This window comes from Anabrus simplex, chromosome 5 (assembly GCF_040414725.1).
Source record: "Anabrus simplex isolate iqAnaSimp1 chromosome 5, ASM4041472v1, whole genome shotgun sequence".
Lineage (NCBI taxonomy): Eukaryota > Metazoa > Arthropoda > Insecta > Orthoptera > Tettigoniidae > Anabrus > Anabrus simplex.
In genome coordinates, this window is record NC_090269.1 from 33408322 (window position 1) to 33431271 (window position 22950).

The following is a 22950-nucleotide window of genomic DNA, read 5'->3' on the forward strand; positions in this document are numbered from 1 at the left end:
TTTACATTGCACGAGAAGAATTATCCACAACTGGTCATGTTACTATCTGAGTAAAAAGAGACCGCCTGTGAGAAGTGTTTTAGACGTCGAGTGTGAAGAATTTTAAAGTCATTTAGGAGAGGATTCTAATGATGCAAGGGACAATGAATCTTCCATTCTACAGGGGAATCAAGCCTATTGCAAGTTCAGATTAATTAAATATCTGTCATGTAAGTAAACCTACTATCTAATTTTCATGGCAAATATATTTCATAGCAGTGATAATGTATTATTATCTCAGCCAAAGCAGTTATATCCATAAATTTACATGTTCATATTATTTTGCGTAAAAACCACGTGGACCTCGTGGAGAGATATGAAATGTTTGTTTATTCCTACGTTACTCTTTCGGTGGAAGGAATTTTAGTTCATTTTTTCCAAAACGAGCCTTCCTAAAATTAGGGTGCGGGTATTATTTGCGTAAATACGGTAAGTAAATAATTAAAATATTGTTTATTGCCATAAATATTTCCACTGGTCAGTTTTTCAAGCCACTTCCTTCGTGCTGAGGACTCCCAATTTATTCTGACAAGTTTCAATTTTGTACATTCCACCCCATCTCAAAGTTCAGTATTCCATACACAGAAATCACTAGTATCTGTGCTGCAGTGGAATTAACATCATTTTGCAGTAATCTAAATTTTCTCACAGCAAATATTTCCATGAATCTAAAGCCTGATTGGCATGCGGAGCAAATAAAATATTTATTTCTCTCCTAAAATACAGGTGGAAGCACTGCTTCCAGTGCTTCTTGACATCCTGTGCCACTGAGTATCATTAGTAGCTCTTCCACTTTACAGGGTGTGTTTGTAGCTTAAAGGATGTTCTGCTTTAAAAAAAAAAAAAAATTCCTTCTTTGTATATGAGTAGTTATAATTCTACAGTTCAATATAAAGTTAGAAGAAATAATTATAAATAGCATGGGATGTAAATTCAGGTAAAATACATCACATCAGATTACTTGAGCTGAAAGGATTCTTCCAATAGATAAAAGGTTTCACCCAACAAAGATATTTAAAGTAATCACAAAAAATTCTAGAAACTATTGGTGAGGCAGGAAGAAAAAAAAAAAAAACAGTTGATGGAACCTTGACTGTGATGTCCAATTGTGCATTTTTTTGTACTTCAAGTTATATCATACCTCAGCAAATTACATCTGAAAAACAGTTATATGCAGGATCTTTTCTTGTGAAATATACTCTTCATTGCAAACCCATACAGTACCATATCGTAACTGTGTTATGCCTTTGCTACTTTCCTAAAAATAAAACTAGAAACTGGAATCTTTAAGTAAACAAAGGTTTGTTCATAAATATAACTCCAAAATCTAGAGAACAATCCTGGAAATATTCCTAAAACATCCAGAAATCTAGACATTGATGGCAATCGAATGCTTTGACTGAAGAAAACAGGTCAAGTTCTGAGGATGTTGATAAAAATTAAGATTAATTTTATTTATCAATTTTATTATCATTTTCATAAGAAATAACAGATAGCCTATGTTTTTGAGATAGACTGTTTCTAACAAATATCAACAACAATATCTTATAAACTCTAAAGTATAGGTTCTTTTGAAGTGGTCAATCATGATTCTAACAGAAAAGAGCTGAAAATGTGACCACCTTTGGATCTTGAACCCAAATCCTCTGGTATTCATGCGTTTGAGAGAGGTCATTGCAAGCTCTTCTTAAAATCATGACTACTTCAAGAGAAGCTATGTTCTGAAACTAAGATTTTTAAAAATTAGTCATTTTTGGGTGATTTTGAACAGAAACATTGTGTAACATTTAAACTTTTCAGTCTGTTGAACACTAAATATAACATTATAACATACCTGTAAAAAAAAAACACTTATTATATACTGGAATGAAATGGCGTATGGATTTTAGTGCCGGTAGTGTCTGAGGATAATTTTGGCTCGCCAGATGCAGGTCTTTTAATTTGACGCCCGTAGGCAACCTGCGCGTCATGATGAGGATGAAATGATGATGAAGACGACACATACACCCAGCCCCCGTGCCAGTGAAATTAACCAATTATGGTTAAAATTCCTGACGCTGCTGGGAATCAAACCCAGGACTCCTGTGACCAAAGGCCAGCATGCTAACCATTTAGTCGTGGAGCCGGACACTATTATACACTATAAAACAGGTATGTTGTGTGTGTTATAATTAGTGTTTGACAGACTGAAAAGCTTTAAAATTACATCAACTGATTTGACAATGAAAAGTAAGGCTTCCTTCTTAACGAAAGAGTAGTGCTGTGAAAATGTTACAAACTTTGGCCTGGGAAGACTTGGAGTAAGGAGAAGAACTGCTCAACTAAGCAGTATGTTCCAAACTGTTGGAGGGTAATGCCAATCCAACTGATGAGCCCAAATGGCACGTCTGGACGAAACTCTGCAAACACACACGGCCTAACTACCCAAAAGCTGGTTCTATTCCTGAGATTTTAAGATCTGCGGCCACAAAAGCCATTTTTGGAATTGTACCTCCATGGGGAGCACATATTTTTGAAAACAGAGAATTCACTTCTCCTTTAACAGGTTAGCAATCCCTATTTGCTAACACAGTGGGACCATACAGTTGGTCTGCCACTGCTAAGCAGAGTCTTGGAGGGGCGTGCCAATCCAAATGATGAGCCCAAATGGCACGTCTGGACGAAACTCTGCAAACACACACGGCTTAACCGCCCAAAAGCTGGTTCTATTCTCGAGATTTTAAGATCTGCAGCCATAAAAACCATTTTTGGAAGTGTCAATGGAGAGATGGCATGGAATTATATCAATAGACAAATAAGCTTGAGTGGAGCTTTTAAAGGGTGGAAAAATCACAATATAAAGATAAACCATAATGGTTAAAATGACATTCGATAAAGCTGGAATTGAAGAGGATAAATTGAGGCAAATATTTATTTGTAAGAAGAGGAATTAGGGATTGGAATAATGTTATCAAGGGAAATATTCGATAAATTTCAAATTCCTAAATGCAGGTCAATGACTGATTGATAAATGCAGTTCAATTATGATTAACCGATTGATTGATATTGGCCAATAGAGAGCATTCTGGGCATCATCAAATGGTTTCACAGTAATCCAGTTGTTGCCCAGTAGAGATCACCACAATCAGCCAATTTCAGCATCAAATAATTGAGAGCATCATTCTTGTGCCTTCATCATCTCAATGGAATTACAAGTAATGAACTTCATTTTGGTTCCGTATTGACTTTAAATATCTATGATAAAATTCTAAAAAGAATTTAATTGTATTAAGTGTGCCTATTCAACACAAATTATTACCTTTTATAAATGGTCTCTCTGAAATGCTATATAGTAGAACATGTTTCAACCTAGCCTAGAGGTCATCTTCAGCTTAAAATAATACAAGGATGAAAAACATGTATAAAAACAGTGAGACATAAAAATAAATGAGATAAAATACAAATCAACAATTGCAATAAAAATCCATGTTTAGAAATGATCATTGCTTCAATCTGGTTGTAAGATGAATCTAGTTGGACCCACACCTGTTACAACTAGATTTGTCTTGCAACAAGATTGAAGCAATGATCATTTCTAAATATGGATTTTTATTGCAATTGTTGATTGTATTTTATCTCATTTAGTTTTTCATGTATCACTGTTTTTATATGTATTACATCCTTGTATCCTTGAAGCTGAAGATGACTTCTAGGCTAGGTCGAAACATATCTTACTATGTAGCATTTTAGACAGACCATTCATTAAAAGATGATTTATATTGAATAGGTGGACTTAATGCACTTAAACTCTTTTTCGAATTTTATCCTAGATATCTCAATGGAATGGTCATTGCACCCATCCAGTGAGTGAGGAATTTGAGAATGAGTCCTGAGGATGTCATATTTACAGCTCTTTGATTTTAGTGTAACAATCTTATCCTTTCAAATCTGAAAATGTCAAAAAATAATTTACGATATTAACTGGTCTGGTATTAGAATGAATTTTAAAAGAAGTGGTAGTTTGTACCTTTGTTACTTCCCTTTCAGATTAAATGCAGACTTGTGCAACTCTTCATTTGTATTCCAGAGACTTGACATGAATCAAAAACCAGTACCTTGTGTTCTCACTCCAAGACTTCAGATACGAATTCAGCACCTTTCATTTTGGAACATCACATCGTAGATTAAAATTTAAAAAAAGTAACTCTCAGCACTGAAATATGCGACCTTGTCTTCTTAAAAATTCAATACTTGACATCAAGCAAGTCAGTGAAAGGCAACAACAGTGCATAGTTTAAGATGCTTGATATGAAATATAAATAATCTGTTGTCTTTAAGCAACGCTTTGTACTTATGGAAGAGTATGCAGCACTTTACTGCTCTAGAGTGAAGATTCTGAGACAACCGGTGGAAAAAATACATCATCCTCTGATTCTTTGATATAGCCCAACGTAGGCTCATGTTGAGAACAAGACAACCGCCGTGGTGGTTCACTAATATTCAATACTGTTGATGGGACAGGGCTTCGAGGAACTTGTAAACTATCACCACCCGTACTTCCAGCAGTCGATGCCTTTCTTCGTTTGCCTGCTCTCTCTAGAAGTGCATCAATACCTTCCAGATCTTCAGGGAAGTAGCCCTCCAATTCTGTAACACCAATGTGCTTATGTCAATTCTTCAATGGCACAAATGAATAATAATACACTAGGATAATTTCAAAGAAATTTTATAAATTACAAAACTAGTAAACCTAGTATAATAGTGTAATGAAATTTTTTTTAAAAATCTTTAATATGTATATTTCTAAACAGTAGGGAAAAATATTTACTCCATAAAATAACCACTGAGACAGGAAACTGACTTCTTCAACATATTAACTGTTTATTTATATTTGTCCTTACTTTAATTTTATTTATTGGTTGATTCAGAAAGTTCATCTTAGAAACATAGGTAACACAATTTTAACAGTTTATAAAAAATAAATGAAGTACACGAATTAATTTTCATACATAATTTATAACTACTATGATTTTGTAACTAACACTGATAGAACCTTAAATTAACAAGAAATTTTAAACTAATTTTATTTTGAATGAATATTGAATTTTCACGACTGCATTGTAATCGAAGTAATCGAAACCGACTTTCAACCTATTAGGTCGTGTTACGTACATTTAGTACGTGTTGAAGAGATGTTAAGTACAGAACAAAAATGGCCACCCAGACACCAGTCGGATCCGAACCCACAACCTCTCGATTTCGCGTTGGTTGCTCTGTTGCTTTCTTCTGTACTTAACATCTCTTCAACACATACTAAATGTACGTAATACAACCTAATAGGTTGAAAGTCGGTTTCGATTACAATGCGGTCGTGAAAATTCAGTATTCATTGATTTGGCCCTCAACGGGCAACTTAAACGCACTCTACAGTGTGATGGTAGTAGTACCAGACCTGTAGCTTAGATCCTTTCCAACAAAACAAAGATGGCCTAGGCCACCATAGTTCAATTGGTAGAGCAACCGACGCAAAATCGGGAGGTTGTGGGTTCGGATCCCACTGGTGTCTGGGTGGCCATTTTTGTTCTGTACTTAACATCTCTTCAACACGTACTAAATGTATGTAACACGACCTAATAGGTTGAAAGTCTGTTTCGATTAATTTTATTTTATTTATTCAACCTGACCCAAACTGGGTTTGCCCAAGGACAAAGATTTCTTTTTTCTTTTTACATACTTTAGTTAGTAATGTCTATTCTAGCCTGTCTGTCACGACACAATCCATACAAATGATTTTGAAGAATAGCTACTGAACACTTATCAACATTTATCTACTATCTAGTGAAACGATTGCCCAGGAAACAGGTTTGAGAGAATTAGGAGGGAAAGAAGACGCTGTTGAGCTTGACTTGTCTGGCATTGTAAGAAGACATAAGAACTGGAAGCCATGCTCTAATATCCAGTGGTCCACTCTCATAATAGCTAGCTCTAATTGTAGCTCTGTGAATGTCATGTTATGTGAGCTATAAGGTAGCACTAAATCTTCCACTTATAGAGTGCCGAACCGCGCAACAGTGAAAAACCATTTATATATATCGCTAACAGAATGACATAAGAGGGGTAATTTAAAGGGTCCACCTTTTTAATACAAAAGGAACATTATAATGGTTAAGTTACATTTTACTTGGGACTAGTTTCAACGCTGTTGTGCATCATCTTCAGCCAAAATATGAGAACCGGCATGGGTACATATATACATACATATACAATACACAAATGTTATAAAATTATGCTTAAATATGATTAAAATGGGGAATATAATGAAATAGAAAATTGATTTTCAATCAAAAGTTCAGAACTTGACAGTCATTATCGGAACAACACATGGAATGGAAAGTGAATTAAAATAGCAATTTGATTATACAATCACGAGTTAAGAACTTAACAATCGTATTTTGTAACAACACATATAACACTTTAAAACTTAATTTGCTTTAAGACCAAGCTGAACTTGGTAGTCTAGGGTTCGACTTTTGAGTCACAGTTTTCATTAAATAATATCACTTTTTGACTAGAAGTATAGTGAATATTTTCATTGAATAAAGAGTTTTGTCGCTTTTTAACCAGCGTTGAAACTAGTCCCAAATAAAATGTTGTAACTTAACCGTTATAACATTCTTTTGTATTGAAAAGGTGGACCCTTTAAGTTACCTCTCGTATGTTCTCAGTTCAATACGGATATAAGATGAAATTCTTAAATTTAAACAGAATGACACTCGGAGCCTATCCATTTTCCTGAACATAGTATTGTGAATAAGCCCTGCCTATTCAGATGGGAGGAAAAAATGTTCACAATAAACACTGGCAAGTTACTTAGAATTTCCATTGATGCAGGGCTGAGAGGATGCCATATCACCACATGGTGTCATACACTTCATCAAAATCAAAGAAAACATCCACTAAATGCTGTTTACAGAGAAAAGCACCGTGAACTGAACTTTCCAGGTGCACCAGATGGTCAGTGGGTGGATCAAGCAGCTCAAAAGCCACACTGGTATTCGAACAATAGTCCTCTTCTTCACAAACCATGCAAGTCATCATCCTCTCAAACAGCTTACACATACAATTAGCAAGACCAACAGATCTGTAGCTTTCTGCATACTTAGGGTTTATGTCAGCCTTGAGGAGAGATATTACTATACCCTCCCACCACTGAGATGGAAATTTTTTTTAATGATTTGCTTTACGTCGCACCAACACAGATAGGTCTTCTGGTGATGATGGGCTAGGAAAGGACTAGGAGGGGGAAGGAAGTGGCCATGATCTTAATTAAGATAGATCCTCAACATTTCCCTCATGTGAAAATGAAAAACTATGGAAAACCATCTTCAGGGCTGCCAACAGTGGGGTTCGAATCCACTAACTCCTGAATTCATTGATCCAGTAGCCTTGTTCTTGCAAAACACCAAGGTGCTCTGAAGTTCTCACTCCGTAAAGAGCATGTTATAATCCTCTGAAGCATGAACAGGAAAAGAACTTGGATGCTGGTGTTCTGCCTTCATTTTTTTTAGAGCAAGAAATTCTGGATAGTAATTTCCGCAACCAAACATATCTGCGAGGTGATCGATTAGCAACTGCCTGAAATGGAAATTTCTGGTGCAACAGGTGGCCCTTGTATCCCTGAAATGCACTGAATTTTAGTCCACACGTGATATGTGTTATCATGGATAATGCATACCTTTCCCATAAAGCTATCTTTTTTTGTTGAGTAACAATTTGTGCCTTAGCATGGAGTTTCTTAAACATCACCAAATCACCCTTCAATAGCATTTGTGGCTGCTGCTATTTCATCGTCCTAGTAGGAAATTAGTTCATGTTGAGGAGTCCCGGAGAAAGATGGAATGGAACCCTCAGCAGCAGCAAAATTGACTTGTGTGATATTCCACATCATTGTCTACACTCCAGTTAATCGAATGGTAAAGACAGCTAAGGATGTGAACTTTGGCTAATCAGCATGCTTCACAAACCATCAAGAAAGAGCCTTGATAGATTTCTGGTTCAACAAAGTAAGAATGACCGGAAAATGGTCCCTGTCACAGAGGTCACAATGTACATCTCACTGAAAGAATGCAGAAAAAGGATCCAGGTGCTATACTAAAATGAGTTGGTTCCCCTGTATTTACAATGCATATATCCAGCTCAGTTATCAGTTTCTACAACATCCTTCCTCTGGAACAAGGCATTTCAGAGCATCATAATGGTGTTATAATCACCCAATAGGAGGAAAGGCAAGGGAAGTTGATCAATAAGGTCAATTATATTATTGATACCGAGAGGATGACCTGATGAGAAATATACATTACAAACTGTAGTCATGAAGTCATGAGAGGCAATGAGATGCGTACCAATACTGCCTCCAGTTCGGTTTTTAATGGAATGAGTTTGCTGCAGGTATCAGCAAGAGCGAAGATACCAATGCTACCATAAGCCCTTTAGGCTTTATCCTGTTCTTTGAAGTACAGTCTAAAATTTTTCAAGACCATATGATGATCTGGTCTGAGATTTGTTTCTTGAACACAGACTACACTTGTTGCGAACTGACTGGCCCAGTTAAAAGATGCTTGTCATAATAGGTACTGTTCCACTATAACAGTGCCATAATGTGGGCTCTTGCTTGTCTATGGTAGGTAGCAAGAAGCATGTTAACCTAAAGACTGCTTCAATAATAATGTTATTGATTCTTACATCCCACCAACTACTTTTGACGGTTTTCAGATACACTGAGGTGCAAGAATTTCGTCGCGCAGGAGTTCTTTTATGTGCCAGTAAATCCACCAACACGAGGCTGATGTATTTGAGTATTTGAGCACCTACAAACAGGTTTCATTCTTATCAGTGGCATATTGGAAGGTATCTTCCCCAAATGCTACCAACTACAATCAAGGGCAGATTCTGTAGCCACCACGCAGCCTAGACAATACCTGCCTGGCTTTGAAGGTACTGCCCAGGGTCCAATGTTTAATGATGCCATTTAGGCATATACTCCATATCATATACAGAGGGGTTCCTCAGGCATTCAGCTGTGTGGGAACTTGTGCTCTCAGGTGGATAATACTGTAGTGTACACAATTCTCCCACCCAATGAGTTATGGATACCATCTGGGCTTTTGGGTGTAGTTGCACAGTCTTACAGCATGCACATTAAATTTTGAATCGTACAACAAACACTCAAGAGGGGACCGATGGCCAACTTATGCTTTTACTTGCCTTCTATGACAGATAGAGATTACAAGCAACTATTCTCATTGTATTGTATTGTATTGAAAAGGTGGATCTATAAATATTATAATAATATTTGTGAGATAGAGATTATCCGTTATTCACACCCTCCCACCCACAGCAGGTCCAACTCACAATTCCAATGCCACGCCAAGATTGCCCTTTTTAGTCACCTTGTATTCTACCACCTCCACCCACAAGGAGTGAAGTAAACTGAAACATTGTTCTAATAATGCTAAAAGTTTTGAATTCAATCACCAAATAGTTTTACATGTTTTCTCAGCAGCGAGTAAGGCAGATAGAGTTAAATAAAAATAGAATAATTTCCTGCTCTTAATTTGATTTCTTATGAAATGCTCCTTATCTATCTGATGACCTTGCTATTTTCTATTTGGATTTAACAACCAGCTCACTGCCGGGAGAATATTTTACTTGTGCATAAATATAACAAAATGTACTAATCCTTCATGGTGAAAAAAAGAAGAAAAAAAAAAAAAAAAGAAAAAAAAGGTGAATATATTTTCATCAACAGAGCAAGCAATACTGAAGTTTACTTCAAAACTTTCAGAATTATTAGAATAGATGCAGCCCTCTTCTGAGGAAGAGGAGCAAGGTCTTCACAAAAACATTTTGTTTTTCAGAAGTTTGTCTCATTTCATATGGCATGATCCCAAAAGATGTTCAAGCCTAAATACCACACGAGATGATTATCTCATACTTCTACCACATTACCACAATAGTAAATATTTTTTGAATGACATAAAAAATTAAATAAGTTCTTTGCTATGTATGGAGCAGATATTTTAAAAAATGTCTATACTCACGTGATTGGATTTGACGTTTAGGCCAATCAAATTCTTCTCCAAGACGAGGAGAAGGAGCAGGATCAGACATGGCTGACATGCGATTATTTATAGCTGCTATATGTGTGATGTGCCTTGCCCTAAGGAGACGTCGTTCAAGATGTTCGTTGAGCTCTTGGCAGTCGTCATCAATCAAATTGGGATTGTAACGCTCATGGAGCTGCACAGACAAGTAAAATAGGAAATATTTAGTTTTCTACATATTCTTATCTTACTAAATCCTGTTGAAAGCTGTATAAGAACTGATGTATGAATATGTAGAATCATATACAATTTTCAAATCATCAAAAGATTTGAATTTTTTAGTTAACAATAGTATTTTTAGTATCCAGTTGGATACTGTTAAAATTATTTTTATGGCAATTCAAGTTTAGGAACTGACTATGGTGTTTAAAATGTTATTTAAAATGAGTAAAATGTCGAAGGGGAAACTCCTTCAGATGACAATTGCGTTTATGTGGAACGTGTTGTAATCACCAAAAGTTCCAGTGTGTTGAGTTTCCCTGCTGTATCCTTGTGTAAGGTAATATGCGTGTCCTGTATGCAGCACATTAGTGTATAGCGATAGTGGAAACAGCAGGGAATCTCAACACACTGGAACTTTCAGCAGATTACAACACGTTCCACAAAAGCACAATTGTCATCTGAAGGAGTTTCCCCTTTGACATTTTATCTACTTTAAAGAACATTTTAAACATCATAGTCAATTCCTAAACTCAAATTGCAATAAAAATCATTCTAACCGTATCCAACTAGATTATACCGTATAAGATTTTAATTCTAAGTGTGTGTTCATATAGACTGTAAGCTTGTTGCTCAGGATACAATTTAAAGACTTTATCATCCCCATAATTTTAAGGTTATCCTTACAATAGTGAATTCTAGTATGTGTGTATAGACTGCAAGTTGATGCTCAAGGTAAAATTTGACCTGTAGATATCTTTTAAAAACCATATACACTGAGTGGCCAAAAGTCATGGGAAGGGGTGTCCCCATTAGAAAATGTGCCATGTATGACCTCTGAGCATTGCAGCTAGCTGCGGCATAGTGAGCAGTCTGTCACAGACACCAGTGTCATGAAGAAGGCAACACATTGAGAGTTAACCGACTTTGAATGTGGGATGATCATCGGCACAACGGCGCATGGGTCATAGCAATGCGGAGATTACACGCAAATTCGAGTTTCCGAGGTCAACAGTTTTGAGGGTGGATCTTCAATATCGCAGGGAAAGTTACCACCCACGTAAACCACCACACGGGAAGACCACAGGTGTTTAACGAACGGACATGTTGCCTCCACAGAACCATACAGGACTCGACGGGCTACTGTGAGTCAGATCACCACCCAGTTGAATGTCGGGAGTCAGAAACCTATTTCTACCAGGACTGTAAGGGGGGCAACTGCGCCACATAGGCTTCACCAGCCAATGACCAACTCATGTCTCTTTGCTGACACCTCGACACAGAGCTCAACAATGTGCATGGGCATGCAAACATCGGCAACAGACCATGGAACAGTGGCGGAATGTGGTATGGTCCAATGAATCCCGGTTCCAGTTGTACCGAGCCGATTGGCGTGTGTGTGGCATATGCCCCATGAAGCTATGAATCCTGCATGTCAACAAGGTTGTGTCCAGGCAGGTGGTGGTTCAGTTCTGGTCTGGGCGGCATTCTCATGGTCACAATTAGGCCCCATTGTCTGGCTGCAGGAAGCGCTGACAGGTTGACATTATGCAAACATTTTTTCAGACCATCTGCATCTCTTTCTGGCCCTAAAGTACCCTGATGGAGATGCCATGTTTTAACAGGACAAAGCGCCGTATCACCACTCTGTGGTGGCACACAGGTGGTTGGACGACCACTCAGTGGTGGCATGCAGGTGGTTGGAGAAGCACTCCAGTGAAGTTACCACCATGTTTTGGCCCTCCAGATCCCCCGATCTTATTCCAATCAAGCATTTATGGGATGCTGTTGATGCTGGTGTACGTTCTGTGAATCCTGCACCAACTACACACAACCAATTGCGGGTAGCAGTTCAAGATGCATGGGTCCAGATCCCTTCAGAACAATTCCAACATCTTGTAGAGTCAATGCCTTACTGTACTGCTGCTGTTTTGAGGGCTCATGGAGGAGCAACTCGTTATTAACATCACATTCAGTGTCTTCCCATGACTTTTGGCCACGAAGTGTATGTAATATTACTAAGTGTTGTCTTTGTAATCTTATGGCTATCTTTCATTGATCTGAGGATGTCTCTATAAGAGACTAAACATGTATTCCCAATAATATATAATGCAATATATGAATATTTTTTTTGCAAGTTGCTTTACATCACACCGACAAAGAGAGGTCTTGTGGTGATGATGGGACAGGAAAGGAAGCGGCCTGGTGTGAAAATGGGAAACCATGGAAAACCATCTTCAGGGCTACTGACAGTGGGGTTCGAACCTACTATCTCCCGAATACTGGATACTGACTGCACTTAAGCGCCTGAAGCTATCGAACTCGGTAATATATGAAATTAAGCATTGAACAGGTGGACCCTTTCATTTGAGAATTGGATAGTGTTAAGACAGATATTTAAATGATGAAATTCATCAATTATTGATACAACAGTCCACTGGCCGTGTGACTTCTATGGCAGTCTACTGGCTACCTGGCATGGCTCTCAACTGCTATTGCAGTTCACTGGAGTGAAAGGTTTAAATCATTGATATGGTGTTTAAATACCATATTATGATAGGCACATGACATGGACAAGATGTATGCTCTTACCTTGTGGTAAGGATTGTCACGGAGAGCACGTCGTAGAGTTTCAGTGGATGGAGTTGTATCACTATGGGGTGAACTGGGTACTGTTAAGGGATGTCGCAGCTCAACACCAGGAAACAGCAGCGATACACGCAACGAGGACCGTTCACTAGGCGAGGCAGGCGATTTGGGCGTCGGTTCAGTGATATGTAATATATCAGTCTTCTTGTCCTCGACAAGAGTAACAGGTCCATACAAGTGGGCATAGTGATCACTGAAAAAAAAAAAAAGAAGTTGAAAAACAATGTGTAACATCCCTTCAGATTTTAAGAAATCTTAAAGTGTCTTAAAGAGAGTCCTATATAGGATGACCAGATGCAAACAGATTAAAAAGTGAGGACATAATTATTTAAAAAGGAGGACATGCCAGAAAAAAAGAGGACATAAAATCCTGCATCGAGATTCTGAATTTAGACATATATTCTAATTTTCACATACATAAACAAAATTTATCCATTTCCATATTATACAGTAAATTCTTACAAAATTTAAACAGTGAAACTAATTTATATGCCTTGCTGGTACTTTTCTGACGATTCACTTGTCTTTGGGAGTTTTTGCCTGTCTAACTTATACACATGTAAATTCCTTTAGATTATATTGAATCATTAAGAGAATTTTCATATATTCTACTTTGAAACAGTTCTTATTATCAGTTCATTGTGCTCAGGTCAATGTAAATAGTCCTACATTTGCATTGTGGCCTGGTATAGACACAAGTATTCTGCAAGTTTTAGCAAATCTGGACTACAATCAACTTTGCCCTTTTCTGACTACAAGGCAACTTGTTATATTCAGGGTCAATACCACTCTCATTCAGGAATTGTTTGAAATTGCAGAACTGATCAAAAGATTTCACATAATCAATTTGAAAGCCAAATATAATATATTTTTCAACATTATAACAATAATCAGCATTACTTTCAGCGCCATTCATTTAAAACAGGGTTCCTTCAAATCCAGACGATCTCCTGTCACACACTAATATAGCAGTGTTCTGATGGGGTTTTGCTGAGAGAAGCATGCAATATACACAATGGTAAATAGCATCTATTATCACAATGCGAGGCATGCATAGAATAATCGTATCTACTGTATATCTATAATCACACACACACACACACACACACACATATATATATATCGATACGATGTTGATGGTGTTGCATAATAAAGAATACTTGTAAAAACGAAGTTGTAAAACAGATTACCCCAAAATAAGCAGATTCACTTTTTTAAAAAAATTTGGTTGTTTTCAATAATCCACCCAGGCCCCGGACAATGGTCAAAAAAAGGAAGATACATCGAGATAAAGGAGGACATCCTTGTCACCCTAGTCCTATAACATGTCAGTAAATGAGCTCTATTTACTCACCCTTAAGTGCCGATCAACTTCTTGAGGAGAGAAACTCACAATCTTGAGCACAAAAGACAAGCACCTAACCAACAATGCTACTCAGCTGAGCAGACATGAACTTGTTATATTTTCTTAATTTCTAACTTTTGCATATAGCTATTTCTAAAGTGAATAATATTTTATTTAAACCTATTCTAATGATTGTTCACTTACGTCAACAACAGCTTTTCATATAACTTTGTGAAGTTGTTGATTGAACTTTCACGCATGAATAATTTCTTCAAATATAAGTCATCAAAATGCTCAAACTTTCTCTGTAAAGAAAACAAATAACACATATGACTTGACAAGTAGTCTACAGCACAGCCTAGTATTTTTACAAATGAAAATGACTGTATAATATATTAACCTGGATATAGAAGTCACCTCGTACTCCGGTCACCTCCTCAATGCCAGCCATCAAATTACCTATAATCTGAATCACATAAAATCATAAATTACAATATTTTCCTGTGTACAGTGCAAGTCTCAAGTGAGTTGCTGGTTATTTCCTGTGCTGTGTCTGAGCGAGTGGATGATGCAATAGCCATCTGACCCATAAGCTTGCCCAGTGACATCATGGACCCAGCTAGTATGCAATAAGCTTCCGCACAGTGTATAGTAGTGATGTGCTTGAGCCCGGCTTGAGTTGCTTGAAAAGATGACATCAGAGTTTTAACAAGTTCTAGCTTTGCGTGCTGCAACCTAGAGGCATGCTCTTACTAACACTCAAAGATCTATTTATCACTTTCCTCAGAAACAATAATGCAGCCAACCTAAACTCAATCCTAAATTTAATCAAAGGTACTTTTCCAAGACAATTACACTTTCTCCCGCACCCTTCAGCCCCACCTTAAGCCCTCTTCCTAAGCCATATTTCATTTCAATACAAGAACTTACTGATTTCCATGATTATAATTTTTACAACACCCCATTTATACTTTATTCTTTGTTAAAAACCTCTTATTATGTATATTCCTTGTATTATTAACTATTACCATAACATCTCATTTCACTTGTTATTCTTTAAAATAATATTGTCTTAGGATTTCGCCACAAATGATCTTTGCTCCAATACGGCTGATGATGACCCCTAGATGGGTCGAAACTAGTACCGTATAATTTTGTAATTTTGTGAATATATTGTATTGAAAAGGTGGAAACATTTAAGTTATTATTATTATTACTTATATATTGTTCAATACGGACCAAAAACATGAAATTCATAACCATCAATGAATTAGACATGCTAAATATTCACAGGAATGATGCAAACAAGTCTGTCTCGAACACACACACACTCTTCCTGTCTGCATGCACGTATGTTCTTGCTCGTTTCGCTGCTGATGCGGCCTCAGGTTATGTATCATAGGAACGTATCTGTGTTATCAATGCTTTGAAAGAAGAACTCTCAACTTGCTCATTAGTTCAAATCATGTCGGTGTTTTCCGGGCTTGTAGGCCATGGTCCAGGAGCATGTGATGGTCCCAACATTTTACCGAAGACTGCATTTGGCATTATCAAGGGTTCTGACCGACTTCGATAGCAGCGAAGCTCACAGTAGAATGGAGTGGTGATGCAATTCCACCCCATTATATAGTGCAGGTTACGGCGCGCTGCTCGCCTATTGGTCCGCCATGCTGGAGAAGCAGTTGCTGGTCCGCCATGCTGGAGAAGCGGTTGCTGATTGGCTGTTCTTTGGCCAATGACAAACATTAAGGAACCTAATCAACATCAGTCTGCCTTGGCAGAGACAGGCAACTGATCACCCATTGCTTTTTCTGGTCTTCTGCGGCCAACGTGTCCTCCAGGATTTGAAGTTTTCAGGGCAGGAAACCAGGCTTTGTTTACCCATTCAGATTCCTCCTTATGGTTGAAGCTATTGGTATGTTTCAAGATTTCAATGGCTTCCCTTTGTAGCTGGACATGATACGATACAGTAGTTGACAGTACTTTGGTGTCACTGTACTGTATGTCATGGCCTGCTAGCATCAAGTGTTCAGCGACTGATGATCTTTCTGCTTGTCCCAGCCGGCTATGTCTGTTATGCATTTTAAGATAAAAATTTCATAATGTTCTGTATTGAACTGTATCACAATTAAATTGAAACAAGAAATAAGGTAGTTCAACCTATTCAGTACATGTAAATAAGAAATGTAGTATTACATTCTTATTTGATTAAAAGCGGTGCCGGTTTTGACCACCAATCTGGGTCATCATCAGCCGATTAAATATATGAATCAAGGCGCAAGCCCTTGAAGAGTAGCACAACACACGCAATGTCCGGCACTGTGTCTCAAAATGTTTACGAGAAGAGGTGAACAGTTCATTGAACAAGCCTGCGAACACTGCCAGGCGCAAAGTCACAACACGATTTAATAAATTTGGAGTCCCAAAATTGTGTAGAGGTTGAAGACAAGTCGCTTAATTGAATTAAGATGCTAGCTCCTGAAGATCAGCGTAACATACGCAATGTCCGACACTGTGCTTTTAAATGCCGATGAAACTCGGTGAATGGCTTAATGATTAAGCCTGCAAATGCTTCAGTCGCAAAATATATATAATAAAATTTAATAAAATTAAAGTATATATCAGCGTTAATAGGATCTTGTAGATTGTTTAGAGATGCACAACAGTTGACATAAAAAACAAGTGTGAGGAGAAAAATGTTAAAAAAGCGCACTTGTAACATACTTCGTATTTACATACATTTCAATACAGACCTAACATGAGAATTATAACGTGTAATGTAAAAGCCAACCAGCTCTATTATATGATAACCTTCAGGTTGAGAAATTTGTTTAAGATTCACCTTTCAGGTTTGAGTTTGAGGCTGATGATGCCCTTAAAATGGGCAAAACATGTCCCTTGTAACTTTTTATGATAAGATTTAATTCTTAATTTGCTAGATCTCTTTGTATTGAATAGGTGGATATTAAAAATAACACTTGTAACAGACTTTGTATTTACCCTTGATAATGGCGAACACAGTCTTCAGTGAAATGTAGGGACCATCACATGCTCCTAGACCACAGCCTACAAGCCCGTAAAACACCGACATGATTTGTAACCCCGGCAGTGAAAGCCTCAATTGCTATATGCTCATAAGTTGTACATTTTATGCTTATAGAAGCATCCAACAGTATTTTGGTGAAGTCACAGCTCACTGAACTAATGGCTAGTATTTTTAGCTACAGTAAAAACATGCACCCTTAGATTCTCTGCCCTCTGTTAGCAGCTATTTGTCATCTCCAATGTGTTAAGTACTGAACATCGTATTTTCGTGAGAGTAGAATTTTAAATGTAATTCATGCTAAAATTTTAAAGATTCATGGCTGAAATGTAAAGAGTGAACCAGAATAACATCACATGCTACAACGCTTCTCTACAGGCAGAGGGAGAGCATTTTCAACACTTACTGTAAGGGGGTAAGTTCTATCTGTCTTTCAATCTACTTAAGCATTCATCAAAATTCATCATTTTTCTATGGGGATATAGGAACAGTGTGACAACAACCACACTCTTGCTCACCAGCACATGGCATGCAGGAAAGACAGCAACTCTTGTGTGACTCACCCTGTCTCATGTGATTTTATCAGTATTCTTAAATACAGGGAGTGTAATTTAAGATTTTGTAGCGGAATATCAAGGCACAGGAGCACAGAAAAGTGGTGACAGTGAGCGCAGTGCCCGCAATGGTGAGCGAACGTTATCGTGTCAAAGAAGTGGTATGATTATGCCCATGGAAACCAAACAAAACTGAACTCACCAGCTATACATATGCTCAGGATAAATAAATAAATAAATAAATAAATAAATAGATAAGATAAATAAATAAAGCTTATTATGGTGACGATGGGATGGGAAAGGCCTAGGAGTAGGAAGGAAGCAGCCATGGCCTTAATTAAGGTACAGCCGCAGCATTTGCCTGCTGTGAAAAAGAGAAACCACATGAAACCATCTTCAGGGTTGCTGACAGTGGGGTTCGAAGGCATCTTTTAACTGGTTTCTTCTTCTTCTTCTTCTTGTGCAAATAACACTCGAACAAAAATATTCTCTGAACTGTAGTATACTTAACCATTGTGATAATAACCTCACAACACACCTTAACAGTCTAATAGTTACTAGCAAACTGCTGTGTCAGCTGTCAAGACTTCTTAGCATGCCAAGCCTGACAAGCCATATGGCGCTTGCTTGGCAATTCCTGCAGCCTTTGACAGAGGTGTGAAGTCTTAAATTATACTCCCTGTAGATGGCAGTAAGCAATCAGTATATCATAATATTTTGAAGTTGTTTTATACAATGCAGATTTTTAAACAGCCCAAATATGCAAAATAGAGAAAGATGATTGGAAGATATTCAGTATAAGACATTGCATTACTTCTCATGATTTGCCAGTAATTGTGGATTTATTATGTATGTCTCTGTTTTGCTCATTTCAGGTTTGTACGTGTTCCCAGGGGGCAAGAAAAAATTCTTAGGCCTAAAATTTTAATAATACTTGTATACAATAAAATGAAAAGAATATTCTAATTACTATCATCACACTATAATAAATTAGCATATGACATTGTTAATTTTAATGTGGTGTCTGTAATGTAAATGACTGTAATTATACAGATACCTACATATCTAAGACAGGGTAAAGAAATTCTGGACAAGAAGTAAGCACAATCTCAGCATTTTTGGGGGGGCAAATGTGAAAAACCCAATGGGATCAATGTGTGAATTTAAACCTTGGATCTGTGAATTTAACCTTTCTTCTAATCGCTCATAGACATAACAGCTGAATCTCTAAATAAGGAAGATTGGTAGGAAGCTAGCATGAAGGGAGTAATGAAATGTTGAGGAGACTTAAGAATTATTCCCAAATCTTGTACGTAGTATATGCCATAGAATGATCAATAATTACTCAGTTAACTTCCTTATTACAAAACTTACTTATATTCTGATTATCATCATTACTTACACTATCATTCAGTTCTTCATTCAATGTTTTATGTCCAGTCTTGGATAGACGAATATGTAGCAAATGAACCAAAGGCTTAATGGTGGCACCCTAAAATAGCAAATTTATTCACTTATTTACAGGATCAAAACAGAAAACTAAACAATATAGATGATATATAATTTTACAATACAGGATGGTTGGAAACAATGTGAACCAGGATATGAAGAGGGTTGGTCAAACTGGTAATTAATTTGAAAAAATAATTGGATATCCTGCGCCGTTGTCATTTTATCTGCTTCTGAATTTAGCCAATCAGATTGCTTTGCTGGTGAATTCAAAATGGGTTTTGCGAGGTGGTGTAGTTAAATCTTCAGATGGCTTAAGACCAGCTTGAGAGCACCAATTGCCAGGAGAGAGATTTGAAAATGGACCTCCGGGTTGACAGGATCCACAGTGGAAATCCACAGTGTGTTTGTTTCAACACCTGTTTCTCAAGCTGCTCTTAAGCCATGTGCAGATTTAGTAACACTGCCTCACAAAGACCATTTGAATTTGCCCATGAAGTGATCTGATTGGCTAACTTCAGTAGGTAATAAAATGACATCGGCATGAAATATCGAATTATTTTTTTCAAATTATTTATCAGTATGTCCAACTCTCTCATGCTCATATACCCAGCTCACGTCATTTCCAACCACCGTGTATTTATAGTTTACATACGCTCACTGACATAAAAATTTACACAATTTACACACAAAAAAAGAATGGTTGGATTGAAACAGAATGAGGTACAGGAAAGGAGACAAGCAAATACAATAAAAATACATCAGAATGATATTCCACCCACCTGCAGCACTTAATTTAATTTCTACTTCCTTATCAGATGTTATGTACAGCCAACTGCACATTTTTTTTTTTTTTTCCCCTACAACTTGCTTTACGTCGCACCAACACAGATAGGTCTTATGAAGATGATGGGATAGAAAAGGCCTAGGAGTGGGAAGAAATCGTCTGTGGCCTTAAGTAAAGTACAGCCCCAGCATTTGCCTAATGTGAAAATGGGAAACCATGGAAAACCATCTTCAGGGCTGCCAACAGTGGGGGCCCGAACCCACTATCTCCCGGATGCAAGCTGTGCACCCCTCACCACACAGCCAACTCGCCTGATAAACTGCGCAAAAATCAGCTAGCAAATAAATATTTAATTTTACACATTCTTGAAATGCGAGAATATTCATAGCTGTGGATAGCTGGTGGCCAAAGAGATGATACTTTTAATCCTACCACCTGCACAATATATGCATCTTATTTCAAACAAGAGGATTTTGAAAGAAAGTTATCTTTTACAATGCCAATTTTTGTGCACTTGAGTGTTCATGTGTTGATATGATTGGGCATAGAATCAAACAGGCACTGTACGTTATCTTTCACCACCGTTGTAAATTATGATCCCAATCAAAAACATTTCAGCACAGAGGATGGATAGAGCCATGCGCGGATATACAAAATAATATCTGCATCCTCTCCGCATCTGCACTTCCTTCATCCGCAAAATGGTTATCCGTGGACATTGTAAATATTTAACTACAACTATCGATGTGTTGACCTTTGTTCCTTCCTTCCATTAATTGTGGGCAGGAGCCAGTTAGGCTTAGGTCAGATTTGCGGCTTTATGGTCTCAAAGCTCTTTATATATCACTATTCTCCCATGCCAATGTCAAGGGTCACCTAACCACAAGCAAAAACAAGAATATACCTGAGTGAAAATCAACTAACGTCATTATTTAGAAATTATCAGAAAAATTATCCACACTGCCATACAGCCTGTATCTGCCAAGACACTAACTTTGCAGATATCCACAAATTTCATCCACGGATATCTGCATCACTGAAGGGCTCTAACTATGGGAGTACAGTAAAATCTCTTATCCAGCCCTCATTTATCTGGATCTCGAGATAATCTGGATCAGTATTGTAGACATTTAAAAAATTAATGTTCACATAGATAATGATGTTTAACTATGATAGCAAGAGCCTAACTGTAAGTACACCAAATATTCACTTTTTAGTTTGATTCCATGTTCATTTCCAGCACAGATTGTACAATACATTATGGTAATACTGTACTGTAAAATGCTTTTTAGTGAGTTTAAGAAAGATTTACTAGACTGTCACAGGGCACCGACGTGGCATGACGGTGACTACGGCACTATGACAGAAGAGGAAATTGTAGCCGCATTACATCTACAGCAGACATTGATGTGGACGAAGAGGGAGCAATCGCACTGCAACAGTGGATGACACATGCAGATGCTGCATACGAGCTGACAAATATCACGGTATACTTGGAGTGTCAGCTCTACACCACTCCAGCTGAACTATTGATATAAAGCATTTGTACGACCATGCCTCATTCAAATGCCACATGTGTTTGAAACGAAAGACAGTGGACCAATTCTTTGTTAAGAAACGTGATTTTATGAGATAAAGAATTTATGCATTTTTTAACATTGTAAAAAATACTATGTACATATGAAATATAGTTTTTCATTGTCACAAATGGTAAGTCTGCTTATTTAAGGATTTTATTTTGCTTCTTACCCATATAACCTGGATTATCCAGATTTTTGATTGTCTGGATTGCCTTTGGACCTAGTTAGTCCAGATAAACAGGATTTACTGTTCTGACATATGGCGCATAAACTCCTGGGAAATCCAAGCTGGAAAATGACTCCTAGGCACTCCTTCAGGAAGGGCAGAACATGAGGCAGTATGATTTAATCAGCTGTGTTGTGCAGGCAATGACCCTCAGACAGATCACTACTAGTGATGAATGATTGTCACATGCACTAATTTCCAGACCATAACGCCAGTAATAATAGATCTATGCCACTATAAATTGATGCAAGGATTATAGAGATTATAACGAGAACTAGAAAAGATACAAAGAAAATCAGCATGATTTGTTCTGGTTGATTTCCAACAAAGAAGTAGTGCCAAAGTTTATAATTTTCATGTTCTGTATTGATGACAATATAATTATTGTAGACAGTGACTAATTTGAGTGGATATTAGATCACAACTATTTTCAAGTATTATGCTATCTATTTTTGTTATGTGAATGGCCAATTAGTTTTTTAAGTGTTTTAATATCTTATGCCTGGTGATGGCCTAATGTCAATAGGCCAAAAGTAGTACCATGATTAAAATAAACTGAAGGAGTAGTGTTACAAAAATGCTGCAAACTCTGGGCTGGGAAAAAACTTAGGAGCGAGACGAGTAGCTTGACTGAGTGGCATGTTTCGAGCTGTCAATGGAGAGATGGCACGGAATGACGTTAGTAGATGAATAAGCTTGAGCAGAGCTTTTAAAAGTAGGAAATCATAATTCAAAGAACATTTTATTGTCAATTATCTATCATTAAGAATCTGTCTTCATTGTAATATTTACGTGTATACCTATTTTCTTTTTACCACACTGTCAATAAATGCAAAGCCCATAAATTTATTTCTGTTGTGTCATTTATGACTAATGCCATTCTATCCTTCTTAATGCCTCTTATAATTAGTAATAGCTTTCACACATGAACGGTCCACACTGGGATTCTTGTGGCCGCTAGCTGAGCTTATGTAAAA

The 22950-nt window shown here is 37.3% G+C and overlaps 1 protein-coding gene across 1 annotated transcript in view; it reads right to left on the reverse strand.

The window, feature by feature from the left end:
* Positions 1–291: 291 nt before the first annotated feature.
* Positions 292–22950, reverse strand: part of LOC136873702 (probable Na(+)/H(+) antiporter nhx-9) — a 120594-nt gene continuing 97935 nt past the window's right edge. The window contains exons 14-19 of the mRNA XM_067146832.2: positions 19334–19423; positions 14735–14800; positions 14539–14639; positions 12933–13182; positions 10119–10317; positions 292–4665 (exon numbers count right to left, since the gene is read on the reverse strand). Coding sequence (XP_067002933.2) covers positions 4400–4665; positions 10119–10317; positions 12933–13182; positions 14539–14639; positions 14735–14800; positions 19334–19423 — 972 coding nt within the window. The 3' untranslated portion in view covers positions 292–4399. The remainder of the gene's footprint in view (positions 4666–10118; positions 10318–12932; positions 13183–14538; positions 14640–14734; positions 14801–19333; positions 19424–22950) is intronic.